Here is an 18,539-nt window from a genome sequence, read left to right as displayed (position 1 = left end):
AGCACCATCTACAAATGTGAAGGGGGAGCTGAGTAGGATAAGGATGTGAATTAATCCAAGCAGTTGCTCTGTGGTTTCGAGGGGAGGAGGCCCTGCAGGCACAAGAAGATACACAGCATCTCTGCGCAGCTAGGACGAGGCAGGGTGAGGCCCCGTACCTCCCTGGGAAAGTCTCCACATTTTTTTCCAGTTTGAATGTGGATGAGTTTGTGCAGGGGGTTGTTAGTGACCTGCCCAAGGGCATCCTTCAGATGTGGGTGAAGGCCTCACTGCCAGGATCCAGGAGCCACCACCTTGCTGCCCCACAGGTGTGAGCTGAGCTTGCCCAGGGCAGGGCACTGGCAGGGCTGGGGAAGTTCAGTCACATCTGTGATGGCTGGGGACAGGTGTCGCTCTCTGTACCTCCTGCCCCGGTTGGCACTGACACCCTCCCTGTAGCCCTCGTGCATGCTGAGTTGGCACAGCTGGGCAGTATATGGAGGTCAGAGGGATGGGTCTGCAACCGTGGCTCAGGGGCACTAGCCAGCCTTGTCCTGGGATGGCACGAGGGAACTCTCATGTCAGTATACGTCTGCGCATGTCTGGGATGAAGGTGTGTCTATGTGTGTCTCCGTGCATGTGTCCCTGTCTCTTGGTGACCATGTGTGTTTGTATGTCCGTGTGTGTGCATGAACATATCCATGTGTCCTCTTGTTGCTGTGTCCACACATGTGTCCATCCTGCAACTGCCCTGGCCTGCCCTCTGCCCCTGACCCCCACCCCTTCCAGTCCACTTGGCTCATTAGGCAGAGTCTGATTTGCTGAGGCTTGTGCATGTTAAAGTAAAACCAGGGGATTTACTGTGCCATGCATTTTCATGGACTCAGCTAAACTGGTTGTCACCTTGAGAGATCCTTGGTAGTGGGTAACCAGGTCGGGGGCAGCAAAGCTCGGTGGGCTCCCTGGCTGGCCTCCAGCCAGATGGCTTGTAATTAGAGCTAAAGCACCCTGCTCTGTTGTCACCATCCGGTGACTGCATCATCCTGTGCTTGTCTGTGACTCTTGGCCCCCAGACTGCTCACTCCTGGGTTTGGGTATCCATCCTCCCATCCTGCTGTCCCTCACTGCTCTTGGCCTCATCATTCCTGGTTCCTCAGTGATTCCTTCTGTCCTCTGAAAGACCTTCCCTGCCATGGCCACTGTGGCTGGTTTTTCCCAGGTCATGTTAGCAGCTGCCTCTGTTGCTGCAGAGCACCTGAGACAATCACTCAGCATGAGCGAAGGTTAACTGGCTCAATTGGCCTGGAGATTCTAGCCCCTGACTGCTGGCTCTGCCTCTCTGGGCTGTGCTGGCACAGCACGGTACAAGTGTGGTGGAGCAAGCTGGTCCTCTCATGGCCATGGGACAAAAGAAAACAATAGAGACGGGTCCCCTCGAGGCCCAGCCTCCTTAGAGTGTACCCCTTTCAGCCCTCCTCAGGGACCCGCCTTCACCCACAGCCTTGGGGGCCCCTCCAGGCCCGGCATCTAACCCAGCCTACAGGTTTGACTTTCCCCAGTGACCTCAGTGGACTGAGAACTGGAGCATGGACAGCCTAGTAGCTGGGCCCTGTAGGCTGTGGGCTGAGGCAGCAGGTCCTCCCTGCGCTCACACTAGCTGGCCATTCATGGCCCCAAGACAGGGCCTAGCAACACGATGGGGCTCTGTGTGCTGACTGGGACAGTTGGAGGCACACCGAAGGTCCACGTGACTGGAAATAGCAGTGACCAGTTCTCTGTGGAGAGAATGTCATCCATCTGTGCCATGGACGGAGGGTACAGGAGGGGTGGAGGCCTGATGTGCCTAGCAACCTGCAACCCTTGACCCATGACCCAAATGCTGGACTGCAGCAAGGCAGAACCAGCCCTGTGCCTGTGGCTGCCCCACCCATCAGGCTCTGTGCCCAGCTGCAGGCCAGTGGCAGAAGCGGGCTCTGACTCCTGAAATGCCACTATTCCTCCATCGCTGAGCTATTAGCAGATGGCCACTTAACATCACTGAGCCATTCATCTAAGTATCTAATTACAATTCGAACTGTGCCTGAGAGGCAGTCATGGGACCAGGCCGCCCAGGCCAGGGGTGTCCCGAGCACACCAGCAGCAAGACCCACCCTGGCTCAGAACCAGGTGGTGAGAGCTCACACCATCGCAGCAGAGGCTTGGGAGAAAAGGTTGAGAGGATGAGGCTCTTGAGGAGAGATGTACATAGGGACAGCTCTGTGTCCAGAGCTCCAGGATGTTTCTGGAAGGGGGGAAAGAACAAAGTCTCAGCTGAAAGGGCATGACCATGTGGAGCTCCATGCTTGCGACTTGGCCATCCTGGGTTAAGAAGCTATGCCCGACACTCAGACAGAAACAAAGAAACAGCACTGCTGTGGAAGAGAAAGAACCGGACGGGCAGACCCCTTCCTGTAGCTCCTGGGTGCAGGCCACACAGGACCAGCCTGGCCCAGACGTGGCATCAGGCCCATTTTCACAGGGTGGGATGGGGCCTGTAGTCAAGGACAGAGGTGGCATTTGCGGCTCCAGAGCAGAGAGGCCAACGTCTTGGTATACCCAAAACAGCCTGACCCTGGTCGGAGGACTTAGAGAAATGGACACATACATACAGGCCTGACAGGTGGAGAGCCAGGGAACCCCCCCTGTACTGCCACCCTCAGGTGTGGGGCAGAGGAACAGTCATCAGGTAGGGCAGAGGTCTCAGCCCAGGTAGAGCCATGTATCAGTGAAGATGGAGGAGCTTTAAGGTCTACAAAGAAACAGCTCCTCAGGGCTGTAAAGACAGCCTCCCAGGTACAGATGATGGTCGGACCTCACTCGATGCAGGAGGCCAGCTCCATCCCTGGAGATGCTGGTGCTGGTAGGGAGATAGGATGCAAAGGGCTGCAAGTACTGCACACTCCTGTCTCACTGCATTCGGACACCTGCTCTTCTTGGGGAATCCAAAGAACCGATTATTTTTCCTGCGGGTTTTCAGGGCCTACTTCTGAGCAAATGTGTTTGGTGGGGAGCCAGCCTACCCTCCATCCACCTGAGCTCCCGATGGTTGACAACCTACAGGCATCAGCTGCCACACAGAACACGACAAGGACAAACCAGTAGCATCATGTGTCCTGGAGCTCCCAAAAGGCAGTGTTGTGCTACTGCTTTGAGATGAGCCCAGCTCCACAGCCTCCCTGAACATCACAAAGGTGCCACCTCTGCAAATCCCCAATCCTGGAAGGGGTTGAAGCAAAGACCCGAGTCCTGCATAGACATCTGTGTGGCCACTTCCCAGAGGGGTCAAGGCTGGAGCACAGAGGTCTCTCTATTCCTTCTGCTGTCTAACTCATGGTATTGAGAGCAGGCTTCCCTGACCATAGGACCCTGAAGGAGGGTCAGGGCAGAGACCCAGCTGTCACAAGTGTAAGCCATCCCTGCCAGCCCAGGCATGAAGAAAGGCAGACAAAGGGTCATGGAGGAGGTCAGGGACATGGTCTGGCTCTAGGGCTCTGGGGATTAGGGACAGTCTAGCTCGTGAATCCTCTGTCCCAGAGAAAGGAGCCACCCCACCCTGGGGCTTGCAGGAGCTGTGGAAGAGTGATGACTTGGGACAGAGCCTCAGCTGTTCTGAACCCAGAGTCACGGTGTGGGAAGAACAGAGCACAGCACCATTGGGTCATCTCTGAACCTGATAAGGAATCAGGAGGCTTGGAGCAGGGAGTGTGTCCCCTGACCTCCCCAGCCGCGCTGCCCTGGGTTCAGGGTCTACACCACGATTCCGGGTCTTGGAGTCCCGAATGCAGACTTTTGGGCTGGGCGCTGCCTAAGCCTGTGAGCTCTTAGCTGCCTGTCCAGGGAGCAGCACTTGGGGCCCAGGGTGGAGCTTCCTCTCACGGAAGGTAGCCTCTTTCCTGTCAGCCGCAGGCAGGACCCCCGGGATTCCAGGGAACTGGCCCTCTGTGATCACTGCTGCCTCCCTCATTCCAGGCGGTGACCATCTGTGACACATTCCTCCCACGTGCCCAGTGTGCTTTGGCAGTTGTTATCCAAATGTTCAAACTGAGTGGGGAAACAACTTCAGTTGCTGCAGGAAGGGCAGCCAGTACAGGGCATTGCTGTGGGGGCCCCTCTGCCTCTGCCGCCAGTTTCCAAATCTGGAGTGAGGACCATAGGCCAGTGATCCAGAGCATGACAGGCTGAGCCTTGCCCTGGTGACAGAGCCAAAGGCTGTGGCGACGTAGCCATAGATTCCCCAGCGCCACGCTTCTCACAGGCAGGAGGACGGCCCCGGCATTTGATGCGGTGTTGTGTGTAGCCAGCAGCTGCCAGGGGACCTCCCCGAGTGAGGGTGCCCTTCCCAGGCATCCATCCAGGCCCAGCAGTCACCCGCTAATGACAGTGGAGAAGCAGGTCTGGAAGCCTGGTCCAGGCTGGCTGGTGAGGACAGGTGGGTTTGGGTGATTTAGGGGGGAAACGCCACGCTCATCCTGCTAGCTGTCAGCTATGAGTTTGTGTTCCCCACAATTAAAGAATGAATTTTATGGAACAACAGAGGTTAAGAGGAGAAAAATTTATTCAGAAAGACAGGAGGGGAACTGAAAGTGAGCTGCTACAAAACTCACGTCTCAGAAGTTTTATAGAGCACAATTGTGCAGTGGGTACGATGCAGGACAAAACCGCGATTAACCAAGAAGATGGTAAGTACAGCCACTTAGGTAATATTGAACCAACTGGAGAAGCAGGTCACATAGCACGTGTATACGGAAGGAACAAGGACCTTTTTAAGAAGAGATCGATCAGGAGGTCTTGATCACCCAGCTGGGTGACTGATGTCATCTAGTCTATCGGACCAGGTGATACCGATTATAGTATAATCTATAATTTATTGCTTATTCCTTAGGATGGCAGGTAGGCCTGCTCACACCACCTCCAATGGATGTGCCTCCTGCCACAGTTGTGATGTATTCTCACTTTCCGCACTCCCTCAAGGGCTTAGCCCTGTCTGACTGCCCATACTATTTCCCCTAACTTAGCTGTCTACAATTCTGGGACACACCTGTGAGCTTCCTGCTCCCCACCTTGTCCCTCCTCACCCACAGATGGGGTCGCTAGGCTCCTCCTACTGCTCTGGGTATCAGTGTCTCAGACTTACCTTTTAGACTCAAAAAGTCACATCGATAGTGAGATTTCAGTGCTGACAGGCACTATGCCATACACTGCTTACACTGGGGAGTCACCTCAAGTGTCACTGCCCCAGCTGTTTTGAAATCCTGCTAAAGACAGGAATCCTGGTGGCTTGTTTTCCATGTCAGATGAAAGAGAGGGATGTGACTCAAGCAGGGCTGGCTGTGGGCAGCCCTGCAAGCTTAAATGTGAGACTGAGTGGTGCCTGTGAAGACACTTGGAGACCCTTCCTCAAGGCCTGCTCTGGGGGCTGTGAGCCAGGTAGGGGACTGTGACCCCAGGGGAGGGGACAACCACAGCTCCCACAAGGGGTCACAGTGGAGCAGCCGTGGCCCCAGGTGCAGAACGGATAGCTGTGGGTCTAGAAAACCAGGTTGGGCTGGACGTCCTGGAGTCATGGTGCAGCCCCTCCCCAGCTGAGGGCCCCTCCCTCTGCATTCCCTAGGAGGTGGGGGCACTGGCCTGTGGGCCCCTATCTTTGTGTGCCAGCTTCGGGTGGGCATCATCACCTCCATGCCCTTTGGGCTGCCTGAGTGGGAGGCAGAGCCAGGCTTCACTGGTAACTCAGGGGCCTGGAATGAAGACCTGGGCCTGCTCCTGTGGGTGCTGCCCTGGGGGGGACCGGGGGCCCAGCCTCACCACCATCCCCCTTGGGGTCCCTCCCCTCTCCACACACCCCTGACCCTCCTCCCTGCCCGCAGTGTTCCACCTGTCCCACAAGGTCACCAGCATCGTGCCTGAGAGTGTGCTGCTCATCATGCTGGGCCTGGTGCTAGGGGGCATCGTCTGGGCGGCTGACCACATCGCCTCCTTCACGCTGACGCCCACGGTCTTCTTCTACTACCTGCTGCCCCCCATCGTGCTGGACGCTGGCTACTTCATGCCCAACCGGCTCTTCTTCGGCAACCTGGGCACCATCCTCCTGTATGCAGTCATCGGCACCGTGTGGAATGCGGCCACCACGGGCCTGTCGCTTTATGGTGTCTTCCGCAGTGGCCTGATGGGTGAGTCCCACAGGGAGGCCAGTGTACTGTGCAGGTGGGGAGGGCTGAGGAGAGTGTGGGGGCCCAGTGCCCCCAGGCTCCATGTTGTATCCTGAGGTTTGGTCAGTGTGGGAAATGGCTTGGAGGGGACCGTGGGCAGGGGTGCATAGTCACTCTGAGCACATCTGTCCTTCGGGGCTGTGTCCCCTTACCAGGTACTTCCTCAAGTGTCCCTGCTGTTCAGATCCCCCAGAGACCACCAGGGAGTAAGCCTGGTGGGCATGTGGTGTGTGAGTCCCTGATCACAGGACACCCACGATGGTGCATGCCTCAGGGGGTAGCTCAAGGACTCTTGGACCGATGCCCACAGCCCTGAGCAGGTCACACTTTCCCTCACCTGACAGACAACACTGCTAGGTGCTGGCTGTGGCAGCCCAGGTCATGTTGAGAACAGAGAAGCCTGAAGGGGCCAGCCAGCACACCTGTGTCCCCAGTGCCAGTCTCTCACAGCTAAACACATCTATGGGGCTCCGCATCCTGCCTGGCAGACCTTATGCCTGGCTTTTAGGAAACCAATGTCCTCATGATAAAAGGCACAGGTGCTAAGTTGCAAGCAGCCAAACAATGGCAAACACATCTATTTTGTAAGCTCCACAGTGTGTCCTGCCACAGTGTGCTGCAGGACAAGTGTCACTATTGTGCAGGTCACACAGGAGAGGCAGGGCTGCTTCTGATGGTGGACACAGGTATGGGTGGCCTGCTCAGCCCCTGGGATACAGCCAAAGCTGGACATTGGCTGTCTCCTCTGGAAGGTGATAGAGATGGACAGGCTGAACACCTCCAGGATGCGAAGGCAGCTGGGTCCTCACAAGGGCTTTGCTCTCCCTCCTGGGCTGGCCAGAATGGCCCTCCCCTGGGACAAAGGAGCAAAGCTGGCTGGGAGGTTAGTGCCCTGCCTGAAGGCATGGAGGGCAGGGGACCTTGAGATTCCTGTGAACCCCAAAGCCCAGAAGTGCCAGCCTGTGTCTGCAGATAGTGGTCAAGGCCTGGTATACCTGCCATACCTGCCGCACCCACCACTCCTATCTGGGAAGGGTCAGCTTGGGCAGCGCAGAGGCTCCCATGGTGGGCCTAGCTACTGGACTCCTAGCCTGCAGTAGAGAGCGGAGCACAGAACCTGGCCTGCTTCCCACTGGGCCAAGCGCTCCTGGCAGGGCCAGGTGGATGGACCATTTGTCCACACAGGGCTGACTGCACTCCAGTGGGAAGCAGGTAGTTTCTAGGATGTGCTACAGAGTCTGGCAGGGTCCTGGAGCAACAGGTTGCCCGAGCCATGGATACTTCACACATGGCCTTGAGTGTGTCTGTGTCTGGAAGGCCAGTAGGGCTGTGTAGCAGCAGGTAACTCTAGAACACCATGACACAGGCTGGTGGCTTCTGGACAAAGGAGCAGCTGGCTGGGAGGTTAGTGCCCTGCCTGAAGGCAGGGAGGGCAGGGGACCTTGAGATCCCTGTGAACCCCAAAGCCCAGAAGTGCCAGCCTGTGTCTGCAGATAGTGGTCAAGGCCTGGTATACCTGCCATACCTGCCGCACCCACCACTCCTATCTGGGAAGGGTCAGCTTGGGCAGCGCAGAGGCTCCCATGGTGGGCCTAGCTACTGGACTCCTAGCCTGCAGTAGAGAGCGGAGCACAGAACCTGGCCTGCTTCCCACTGGGCCAAGCGCTCCTGGCAGGGCCAGGTGGATGGACCATTTGTCCACACAGGGCTGACTGCACTCCAGTGGGAAGCAGGTAGTTTCTAGGATGTGCTACAGAGTCTGGCAGGGTCCTGGAGCAACAGGTTGCCCGAGCCATGGATACTTCACACATGGCCTTGAGTGTGTCTGTGTCTGGAAGGCCAGTAGGGCTGTGTAGCAGCAGGTAACTCTAGAACACCATGACACAGGCTGGTGGCTTCTGGGCTTTGGGGTTCACAGGAATCTCAAGGTCCCCTGCCCTCCATGCCTTCAGGCAGGGCACTAACCTCCCAGCCAGCTTTGCTCCTTTGTCCCAGGGGAGGGCCATTCTGGCCAGCCCAGGAGGGAGAGCAAAGCCCTTGTGAGGACCCAGCTGCCTTCGCATCCTGGAGGTGTTCAGCCATGGGCTCTCTCTGTTGTCCCTGAGGGTCCCCAGCCTCATCACCAGCCCACAGACTGACCGCACAGGTGTCTCCCACTTTTTACCAGGGCTGTGAGTTCTGGGGCAGAGGCTGGGGACCTCCTAACCTGCCTGCTTTCGTTCCAGGCAGGGCCCATGCTGGGCTCTCACTCATGGCTGGCTTGTTTTGCAGGCGACCTGCAGTCCGGGCTCCTGGACTTCCTGCTGTTCGGCAGCCTCATCGCAGCGGTGGACCCAGTGGCTGTCCTGGCAGTATTTGAGGAAGTCCACGTCAATGAGGTCCTGTTCATCATTGTCTTTGGGGAGTCACTATTGAACGACGCTGTGACCGTGGTGAGCAACAGGCAGGTCCCCAAGGCTGAGACAGTGTTTCAGTTATGGGTATGGGGAGGCCAGGGACCTGGGGCCCAGTGAGAGTCACTCACGTCCCTGGGTTCAGAAAGCAAGCCCGAGGGATCTGCTGTGTACAGGTGGCCCCTGTTGAGCTGTGCAGCAGCCCAGCATGCCCCCTTGGGGCAGGTGCTTGGCTGATCCTCTCACTGGAGGTGTGTACACACTGTGTGTAGGCACACGGGCGGCCTGGCCTGTGCTCTTACCTAAAGCAGAGCTCTGATGCACCAAGCCTTCCCTTTCCTTCATTTTCTCACCACTGTGGACCCTCCATCCAAGCGTCAGGTCAGGCTACCTGGCTGCTACCCCACAGTCACAGTCCCCACAGCAAGGGATGTCAGTGGTGACTCACACTTGGTGCTGCCCCTTCCTGATGTCAGGAAACTAGATGAATAAACAGCAAAATCTCATAGGGATTGTATTGTCTTCTTGGGCTGCCAGGGCTTAAAACAGAGGCTCATTTCTCTGTCCTGGAGGCTGGAGTCTGAGGTCAGGGTGTGGGGCTGGCTCTTCCACGTCTGTCCTACACATGTGGACACCATCTACTCCCCGTGTCCTCACAGGGATATACCTCCATGTGTGTCATGTGTGTCTGTGACTTCACCTCCTCTCTTCAGGAGCACCCCACTCAGATTGGGTTAGGCCCACCTGGGTGGCCCTTTTACCTCGGTCATGTCTTCAGGGGCTCCATTGTCACACACAGGTATATTTTGAGAACATAGGGTAAGGACTCAAAAGTGAATTTAGGGGGGCACATTCAGCCCCTCAAACGAGTCGAGGAAGCCAAAGCTGCCATTCCTGTGGGCTGTTTCCCCAGGGGCAGGTCCTCAGGCAGTGGGTGTTCTGTGTCGTGAGCCTCAGGGTCATAAACGTGAGGAGCAGCTGCTGCTCTTCACAGCTGTGATGTCTCACTCATGTCCCCAGGTTGTCCTCATGGAAGGAGAGAGTGGATGATTGGGGATGTGGAGGGACTTTGCAGACAGTGGACACAGACCCTGGGGATGAGTGATTGCTCACAGTGACCAGGCTCCTGAGCACCTGTTTCCTGAATCCCTTCAGGTCAGGACGGGACAGTGCAAGGCCCTCAATGCATTCCTGGCTCTCAGGGGCAGCTGGTAACCCACCGAGACCTCAGAAACTCAGCCAGTAGCTCCTGTGCCCAGTAGGCATTTCCAGAACATTCTCTCACCCATTTAGCCACTTTGTTGCTCATCTACCTTCCTCCTACTGACAGCCTTCCAAGGTCTGTGCTGCTGCAACTCCACACATGGTCCAAGTCCTTGATGCTGGGCTCTGGGATGAGGAAGGGCCAGCTGTGAGTTCAGGCTGACTAGATGTATTATGTCTTCTGTCCCTCAGGTCCTATGCAGTGTGTTTGAGTCTTTTGTGACACTGGGTGGTGACAAGGTGACAGGTGTGGACTGCGTGAAGGGCATAGGTATGTAGCTGTCAGGCCCTGCCTGCCCACCCTCAGGCCTTTCCTCTGCCACTCTGCGACCCACAGCCCCAGCAGGAAAAGGTGTTTCCACTACACTGCTGTGCTGGCCAGCTTTCTGTTATCAAGGGACAATACAACTGAGAAGAGGAGGTCTATTGGGCTCCTGGTTTCAGTCCATGGTGGGCTGATCGCAAGGAGAAACAGCATAGTGAAAGGGCCTGGCGAAGGACAGCTGCTCATGTCATGGCAGCCAGGAAACAGACAGGGATGGAGGGAAGGGGAGGAGAGAAAAGGATCCCAGGAAGACAAGGGATGGGGAGCTGGGGACAAGATACCCCACAAGTCACACCCCGTGACTACCTTCCACCCAGGCTCCTCCCCTCACAGCCCTCCAGCTATGAACCCATTGATGGGTTAATCAGTAGATGAGGTTAGCTCCCTGTGGTTCAATTACCTTCCAAACACCTCACCTGCAAACACACAGAACATGGGCAACAATTTGGATCAAACCATTACAGTTGCAGAACTGAGCCCTGTGCATGCCCCTTTCCCAGACACCTCAAACACAACGTGGGTCTTGAGAGGTTCTGGTGGCTCCCTGGGACAACAGTCATGCTGGGGCTCCAGGAAGGGACAGATGGACAGTGTTGGCCAACACAGGGCATGGTCCTTGCCAACCCAGGCCACAGGGCTGGGTCTGAGTGATGTTTCCTAAATGGAGTCTGGGGTTCCCAGGGGCCAAGGTGCCATCATCTATCCCTTTCTTCCCTGGGGCTGGTTCCAAGATGGGACTCTCTCCCCAGAGAGCAGGGACAGGCGAGTTCCTGAGCACTTGGACCTCTCAGGGTGGTTGCTAGGCAACTCCCATGAGGAAAGGCCCACAAGGGCAGCCCACGCCCTGCACAAAGCACCATTCAAGCACCTCAGCTGCACCCTGTCCCTCCCAGTGTCCTTCTTTGTAGTGAGCCTGGGGGGCACACTGGTGGGGGTGGTCTTCGCCTTCCTGCTGTCCCTGGTGACCCGCTTCACCAAGCACGTGCGCATCATCGAGCCTGGCTTCGTCTTCATCATCTCCTACCTGTCCTACCTCACGTCTGAGATGCTGTCCCTGTCAGCCATCCTAGCGTAAGTCCCTGGGTGTGCATGGAGCCCAGAGCTCACGCAGTAGCCCCGCAGGCAGCTGGGCAGAGGCCAGAGACTCTGGGGCACCACACAGAAAGCCAGTGTGGGCACAGTTTATGCCCAGCTGTTCATAACCAGCTGCCATGGCAGAGGGCAGGGGGTGGGTCTGCACTGCCCTTCTTGAGTGTGACCTTTAGGGCAAACATTCCAGCTTCCTAGTCCCCAAGCTGTGTGGAAATTTATTGTGTGGGTTGAGGAATTTTATTTATTTAATTTTAAATAAGGACTGAGTGTTCCTGCAGAATCAGCTGCAGCTACAGAGCTTGCTGGGGGTGGCTCTGGGCCGTTCCACTCAGGCACACAGCCCTTTGCTCGGACAGGGCTCCCTCAAGGATGGCATGGCTCTGAAGATACCAATGGCCTGTTGGGGCCATGAACAGCTGCAGAGGCTACCGCTTGAGGAACAGTTGCTATGATTCTGGGTGCCCAGCCCCAGGCAGTGGGCAGAGGGCAGCAGAGAGTACCGAGCTCAGGGCCCCAGGCCAGGAGAAGCCCAGTCCAACAGTGCAGGCCTGACCAGCAGGACACAGAGCCCTGCGACCTCGCCAGGCTGAGAGATGGCCAGGGCTGGGCCTTCGAAAGGGTCCAGTCACGAGTGCCTGCCCACTGAACGGCAGCCTCATAGCCTCCCACCCATCCCCAGAATCACCTTTTGTGGCATCTGCTGTCAGAAGTATGTGAAGGCCAATATCTCAGAGCAGTCAGCCACCACAGTGCGCTACACCATGAAGATGCTGGCCAGTGCGGCAGAGACCATCATCTTCATGTTCCTGGGCATCTCCGCCGTGGACCCCCTCATCTGGACCTGGAACACGGCCTTTGTGCTGCTCACACTGCTCTTCATCTCAGTGTACCGGGCCATCGGTGAGGACTGGGTCATTGAGGGATCATGGGAGCAGGGCCCGGGGCAATGCCCCAAAGACCAACCTGGCCACCAACCCTGATGAGCATCCAGGCTTCCAGGCTCAGAGGACAGAGGCCCTGCAGGGCATGTGGCTGCAGGCACTGGAGTTATCCAAAGGTAGGGGCAGCAGAGCTGAGCCTCCTTTCCCACTGCAGGTGTCATCCTACAAACCTGGATCCTGAACCGGTACCGAATGGTGCAGCTGGAGACCATCGACCAGGTAGTGATGTCCTATGGTGGCCTGCGAGGGGCTGTAGCCTATGCCCTGGTTGTGCTTCTGGACAAGAAGAAGGTCAAGGAGAAGAACCTGTTTGTCAGCACCACGCTGATTGTCGTTTTCTTCACAGTCATCTTCCAGGTACACCTTGGCTGCTAGGCTCTGCGCTGGCTCCAACCCTGCCTCCAGCCCAGTGGGACCAGAGTTTCCAGGCTTCAGACCTGAACTGGATTTTGTAATTTTAGTAACTAGGAAGGTTTTGTAGGTTTTCATGTGGTCCCACAGGGGACGCGGCCCAGTTGTCCTGAGAATTGTTTCTGGGCAGTGGATACAAAGTGGCCTGGTTAACATTTCCTGCTGTCACTCCGCTCCAGGGGCCCTCGCTGGTGGCCCTGGGGGCTGGGTGGGGCTCTGCCTGGCCATGGGTCAGCGGGCCGTCCATCTGTCTCCCAGGGCCTGACCATCAAGCCCCTGGTCCAGTGGCTGAAGGTGAAGCGCAGTGAGCAGAGGGAGCCCAAACTCAATGAGAAGCTGCACGGCCGGGTAGAGTGGGGACATAGCGGAGGGAGGGAGGGGCGCCACGTGTCACCTGCATGTCCCCTATGTGTCCCCTGTTGTCGGGGAGGCTGAGCTGTCCTGTGACCCTCTGGACATCCCTCTTCTCTAACAGGCTTTCGATCACATCCTCTCAGCCATAGAGGACATCTCAGGACAAATCGGACACAATTATCTCAGAGATAAGTAAGTGGCCTGAGCCGTCTGGACAAATCCTAGACCAGAATGGGTACAGCTTGAGATGCACATTGGTCTCAGCTGTTGGTTGCCTGCTTTTTCAATTGGTGACCCTGGATCATAGAGCTAAGGGACACAGGGCCTAGACAGGGTCATGTAGAGCGTCACTATGACCCAAGGCCCTCATGACCAACTTCCGGAGGACCCTCATTCAACTGGGCCAGGGCTACCACGTGAGCTGCCTGGCTTCTGGACTGGTCCTGCCACTTGGGGGTCAGCTGGACAGGGTTGGTGTGCCCCAGACCTGCAGGTGCACACAGATGAAGAAGCTGACACCCGCAGATGGTGCTGGTGCTGTGGGCACACCAAGGACACAGATCTTGTTCCAGGTGGAAAGCGATGCCCTTACACTATGGCTGTGTAACTCCCAATTGCTAAATTATGTGGGAACTGAAAATCAGGAAAATAATTTCCCCCATTCTATGAATACAAGGAAGAGTGTGTTAGCATCCATCAGCATTTAAGATTATTTTGTCCATGAAATCATCTATTTCTATTTTATTATAAAATACACTTGACACTTAAAATTGTGTAACTCCAATAAGGATTGAGAGTCACACACAGAGGCCCTGTTGTGTGAGATAACCATCCATATTCCACCAGAAGCAGCAAAGTTAGTGCGAAGCCCAGGCACGCTGTCTCAGAGTGGGACAGGGCAAACAGTCTCCAACCCCAGCCCTGTCCTCAGGCCACCCTCTGAGGCTTATGTGGTCCTTGGAAACCCCATGAAGTCACATGAGATAATGGTTTCCTTCACATTCTATTGACACCACCATCAAATGGCAGCAGAGCGGTGGGACGGTGTGGCCAAAGGCACCGGCAGGGGTCTCAGGCCAGGAAACCCAGGACAAATAGGACAGTCTGTGCTGGGTGCAGCTCCAGAGATCTTTGTCCACTCAATTCTATGCACAGGGCTCTGCCTGTGTGGGGCAGGAGCCTCAGGCCATGAGTGCTAACAGAGTGACCATTTGTCCCCAGGTGGAGCAATTTTGACAGGAAGGTCCTCAGCAAAATCCTCATGAGAAGGTCAGCCCAAAAGTCTCGAGATCGGATTCTGAATGTTTTCCACGAGCTGAACCTCAAGGATGCCATTAGCTATGTGGCTGAGGTACACGAATGTTCTGTCTGTTCCTCTCTTGGGAATCAGGGCACTGGCTCTGCACCAGCACCCAGGGTCTAATGCCATAAGCACTTCACCTGCCCATCCTAGCTTGCCCTCAGGGCTCAGGATGTGTGGGATGGAACACAGTCATTCATGACTTGCAGGTCACTGAAGGTCCCAGCCATCCCCCCCGCCCCCAGCACACAGAGGATGAGAAGCCAGGCCACCCTCCATTGCATACATGTGACCCCCCCCCATGAGACATGTCCATGTCCCCTGGGCCGTGTAGTTCTGATGCCGAGCTCAGGCTTAGGTCCAGACTTCCCGGGTGCACAGCAGTCGTGGTGCAGAGCACCTGCCAGGCCTCCTCTGGGGCAGAATTCACAGAGACAAACCCAGCCTTCCAAGACCCAGAAGCCTGCACAGGGATAGGAAAGGGCTTCTGGTGGCCTGTGCTTGCTGCTTCCTGTATCTGGGGTGGTCCTCACCTGCATACAGGTGACTGGGACACCAGCAGGGCCCTGAGACTCTGCCTGATGGGCCAGAACAATCCGGATTCATGACCATGGCCTTGGGCTCTGCTCCCTCTGCCCGAGTGGGGTTGGGGGTAGGTGACCCAACCACTATGCGATGTTTTGACCCAAGTCCCTTCTGGGCTTGAGGCCTGGGGGTTTGAGACCTGCTGGGGATGAGGCCACTGTCCTTCCTAATCCTCAGGTGTGGATCATGCTTTGCCACACCCCCAAGGGTCTCCAGGAGGTTGTCCTTTGGGTGCTGTGGTCTGCCTTGACTGGAGTGAATACTGGACCGGGTGAACTTGCCTTCCCTGGGCTCCATCTCTGTCTCCTGGAATCCATGGGTCCCTGAACACTGGGACCAGGCCTGGCCTTCCAGTCAGAGGTGCTGCCTACCAGTCCTCCTTGTTGGCCAACCAGACATTTCTTGTAGGGAGAGCGCCGTGGGTCCCTGGCCTTCATTCGCTCCCCGAGCACTGACAACATGGTCAATGTGGACTTCAGCACACCACGGCCATCTACTGTGGAGGCTTCGGTCTCTTATCTACTGTACGTGCGTGCCATCCCTTGCCCATACCCCTTTCTCTTGTGCCCTGACCACCTGCTCCCTCAGGCCCTAAATGGGCTTCTTGGCCTGGATGCTGGGGGTGGCATAGGGTGGAAAAGGGGTCCAGAAAGAGGGGAGGTGTTGGCACCATACAGATGAACCTTTTGGAACAGGCAGCAAGGTTGTGTTCTTGTGAGGCAGATGCAGGGAGGGATGGAGTAGGGCCAGCAGATGCAGGGGCCTGTGGCCTGAGTATGTGTCATGGCCAGCAGACTGAAGTCCTGGACCACAATAAGCTACCAAGGCAGTTCCTGCATTTCCATTTGTTTGTCTGGCAGCTGATGGCCAACTCTGGCCAATCGCTGGTGCGGGTCCGGGGCTGGGGAGAGCAGTGGGCAGGTGCTGCTGATGTCTCAGGTGGCACTTTGGAGGGTGACTGTGGGACACCTTAAACAGGAGGTGGGGCCAGTCAAGTAAAACTTCATGGAGAGGAGCTGCTGGCCAGAGCTCCAGGCCTCCAGGGGCCCAGGAGTCCAAGGGTCCAGGCCTGGTTAGTGGGTAAGGGGCAGCAGCAACCCTCCAGTTCCTGGCTCAGCATCTGTTTGTGCAGGAGGGAGAATGTGAGTGCTGTCTGCCTGGACATGCAGTCCCTGGAGCAGCGGCGAAGGAGCATCCGAGACACAGAGGACATGGTCACCCACCATACACTGCAGCAGTACCTGTACAAGCCAAGGCAGGAGGTGGGCTCAGGGTTGTACCTGTGACAAGCCAAGGCAGGAGGCTGGCTCTGGTGGGGTCCTCCTCTCCTTCGGACACAGGGGTTTGGGCTGCTTCTCTTGACCACAAGCCTGCCCCATCACCCCTTCCCAGTACAAGCACCTCTACAGCCGGCACAAGCTGACACCTAACGAGACCGAGAAGCAGGACAAGGAGATCTTCCATAGGACCATGCGCAAGCGCCTAGAGTCCTTTAAGTCAGCCAAGCTGGGCATGAACCAGAACAAGAAGGCAGCCAAGCTGTACAAGAGGGAGCGTGCACAGAAGCGGGTAAGGGGGCTGCATGGGCAGAGCACAGGGAGCGGAGTCAGGCAGGGTCAGAGGGTCGGGAGTGGACTGGTTCTGAATGTGGGTGGCCTGCACTTTTCCACAGAGGAACAGCAGCATCCCCAATGGGAAGCTGCCCATGGAGAGCCCAGTGCATAACTTCGCCATCAAGGAGAAAGGTAGGGTGTGGTGCATGGGTCACAGGGACAAGCCTTCTCCTCCTATCCTCCCTGGCCCAGCCACAAAGTGGCATCCACTACCATCTTTTTCCCCTGCCCCCTCCCACAGCTGAGCCAGGGGAACAGCAGGGGTGATTCTGCCTCTGCCCAGCCCACCGCAGTCCCTAGCCACTGGGCTGCCCTGGCACTCCTGTGTCACAACAGCCACAATGGCAACCCTTGGGGCACACACTAGCTGCCACAGACCTGGGTTACTCTAGCCCCAGCCCAGTGCCCTCCTCTTGTTTCCTAACTCAAAGATTTGGAATTTTCGGACCCTGAGGAGGCCCCAGACTATGAAGTTGAGGAGAGCACCGGAGGCATCGAGTTTCTCGTCAAAGTCACAAAGGACACAGCCTCAGACTCCCCAGCAGGTGAGGGAAGCTGGGGATGGGGGTGCCCTCGGTGCCCAGAGAGCTCCAGCTGGGTTGCTGCTTCCTCTACCCTTTCAACCTTCCCCAGGGCAGGTGGCTCATCAGGCCAGGGCTCTGCGTTCAAGTGCAGGAAGGGAATGGGGTGGAGGGCTGCAGGCTGAAAGGCACTGGACCAACCATGCAGGTCGTGACCTCTGGCAGTAGTCACAGAAGGAGCTGCCATTGGCCTGGACAGCATGTTCCCTGTCCTGTTGGGGCTCCCGAGAGGCTGATGAGCACTGACCTCTCTCCTAGGAATTGAGAACCCTGTGTTCTCCCCGGATGAGGACCTGGACCCCAGCATCCTTGACAGGGTGCCACCCTGGCTGTCCCCAGGGGAGACTGTGGTGCCCTCCCAGAGGGCTCGTGTGCAGATCCCCCAGTCTCCCAGCAACTTCCGCCACCTGGCACCATTCCACCTCAGCAGCAAGTCAGTGGACTCCTTCCTGATGGCTGACAGCTCCAAGGAGAGGACCCACATCCTCCCTGAGTCCACGCACATGTAACTGGTGCCCCAACCCTAACGCCTGTTCTCTCTGATGCTTCCTCCAGGGCTCTCCTGGACTCACACTCTCCAGCTCTCTCCAGCAATTCTTCCTCCTCTAGATCCCAGCTTCCAGCTGCAGACTCTGCTGACAAACCAGTCTTTGCTTCTCCTTAGGACACAGAGATCCAGAGGGCATGAGGGCTTGTGTTTGCAGGTTGCCCTGGGGAGAATTCACTTTGAGTCTGTCAGCTGGGTCACACGGGTGTCTGTGGCCGGCCTGAATCTCATTCACTCCGGCCCAGAACAAAGGAGCAGGGAGGGCAATGTGCAGGAAGGGGCCCTGGAAGGATCCAGGCACAGGAGAACGCCCAGGACAGAGGCAGTAAGTCTCTTCTACCTCGTACAGGCAGGGTGCAGGGAAGGTGCAGGAAGGCTCTGCCCATCAGCTGGCTGCCAGCACCCTTGCTGGGGCTCCTGCAGAGCCGGACCCAGGAGGAGGTGAAGAGCCCGCAGAGATCTCTGGCAGCACGATCTTAGTCATTCCACGTTGTTCTTTGGGTGCATTAGGTAGCTAGAAGTGTAGTAGATGGGTGGGTCTGGCCCACATGAGGTTTCAGGCCTATTTCAAATGGAGGAGGGAGTTTTTCTGCCTAGTGGACGCTGGCAGAGGCCGTGGATCTGGCCCTTCACTAAGGCACCCCTTGGGCCGGGCCACTAGGACTTGGGGACCGTGCAGCCGGGAACCCACTGCTGCTCTACTGCCTCTTGCTGCTCTTCCTCTGGACCCCGCTTGTCCCTCCCCCGTGTCCTCCTCTGTCCTCGGAGTGGGTGCGGCTTGCGCAGAGGGGCGGGCACAGTCGCGGGCTAGCCGGAACACGTCGCAAGACACTGCAGGGACCCCCTCGTCCTGGACCCCGCGTTGCTTCAGCCTCACACCCTGCACCCCACAGGTGACACCGGCTCT

The 18,539-nt window shown here is 57.0% G+C and overlaps 1 protein-coding gene across 2 annotated transcripts in view; it reads left to right on the top strand.

Moving 5' to 3' along the window:
• Slc9a3 (solute carrier family 9 member A3) overlaps positions 1-18,539 on the top strand; it is a 32,611-nt gene extending 14,072 nt beyond the window's left edge. Inside the window, exons 2-17 of one of the 2 annotated variants that reach the window (XM_010603408.3) lie at positions 5,886-6,188; positions 8,499-8,659; positions 10,076-10,154; positions 11,102-11,279; positions 11,980-12,200; positions 12,396-12,598; positions 12,911-13,000; positions 13,128-13,198; positions 14,228-14,357; positions 15,300-15,415; positions 16,024-16,153; positions 16,284-16,460; positions 16,564-16,636; positions 16,936-17,049; positions 17,344-17,590; positions 18,526-18,539. In XM_010603408.3, coding sequence (XP_010601710.1) covers positions 5,886-6,188; positions 8,499-8,659; positions 10,076-10,154; positions 11,102-11,279; positions 11,980-12,200; positions 12,396-12,598; positions 12,911-13,000; positions 13,128-13,198; positions 14,228-14,357; positions 15,300-15,415; positions 16,024-16,153; positions 16,284-16,460; positions 16,564-16,636; positions 16,936-17,049; positions 17,344-17,590; positions 18,526-18,529 — 2,297 coding nt within the window. In that variant the 3' untranslated portion in view covers positions 18,530-18,539. Of the gene's footprint in view, positions 1-5,885; positions 6,189-8,498; positions 8,660-10,075; positions 10,155-11,101; positions 11,280-11,979; positions 12,201-12,395; positions 12,599-12,910; positions 13,001-13,127; positions 13,199-14,227; positions 14,358-15,299; positions 15,416-16,023; positions 16,154-16,283; positions 16,461-16,563; positions 16,637-16,935; positions 17,050-17,343 lie in introns of both variants that reach the window. The other variant, XM_010603353.3, reaches the window with a different exon arrangement.

Source organism: Fukomys damarensis, unplaced genomic scaffold, assembly GCF_012274545.1.
Source record: "Fukomys damarensis isolate Sample0158 unplaced genomic scaffold, DMR_v1.0_HiC HiC_scaffold_1, whole genome shotgun sequence".
Lineage (NCBI taxonomy): Eukaryota > Metazoa > Chordata > Mammalia > Rodentia > Bathyergidae > Fukomys > Fukomys damarensis.
This window is presented reverse-complemented; position numbering and strand designations above follow the sequence as displayed.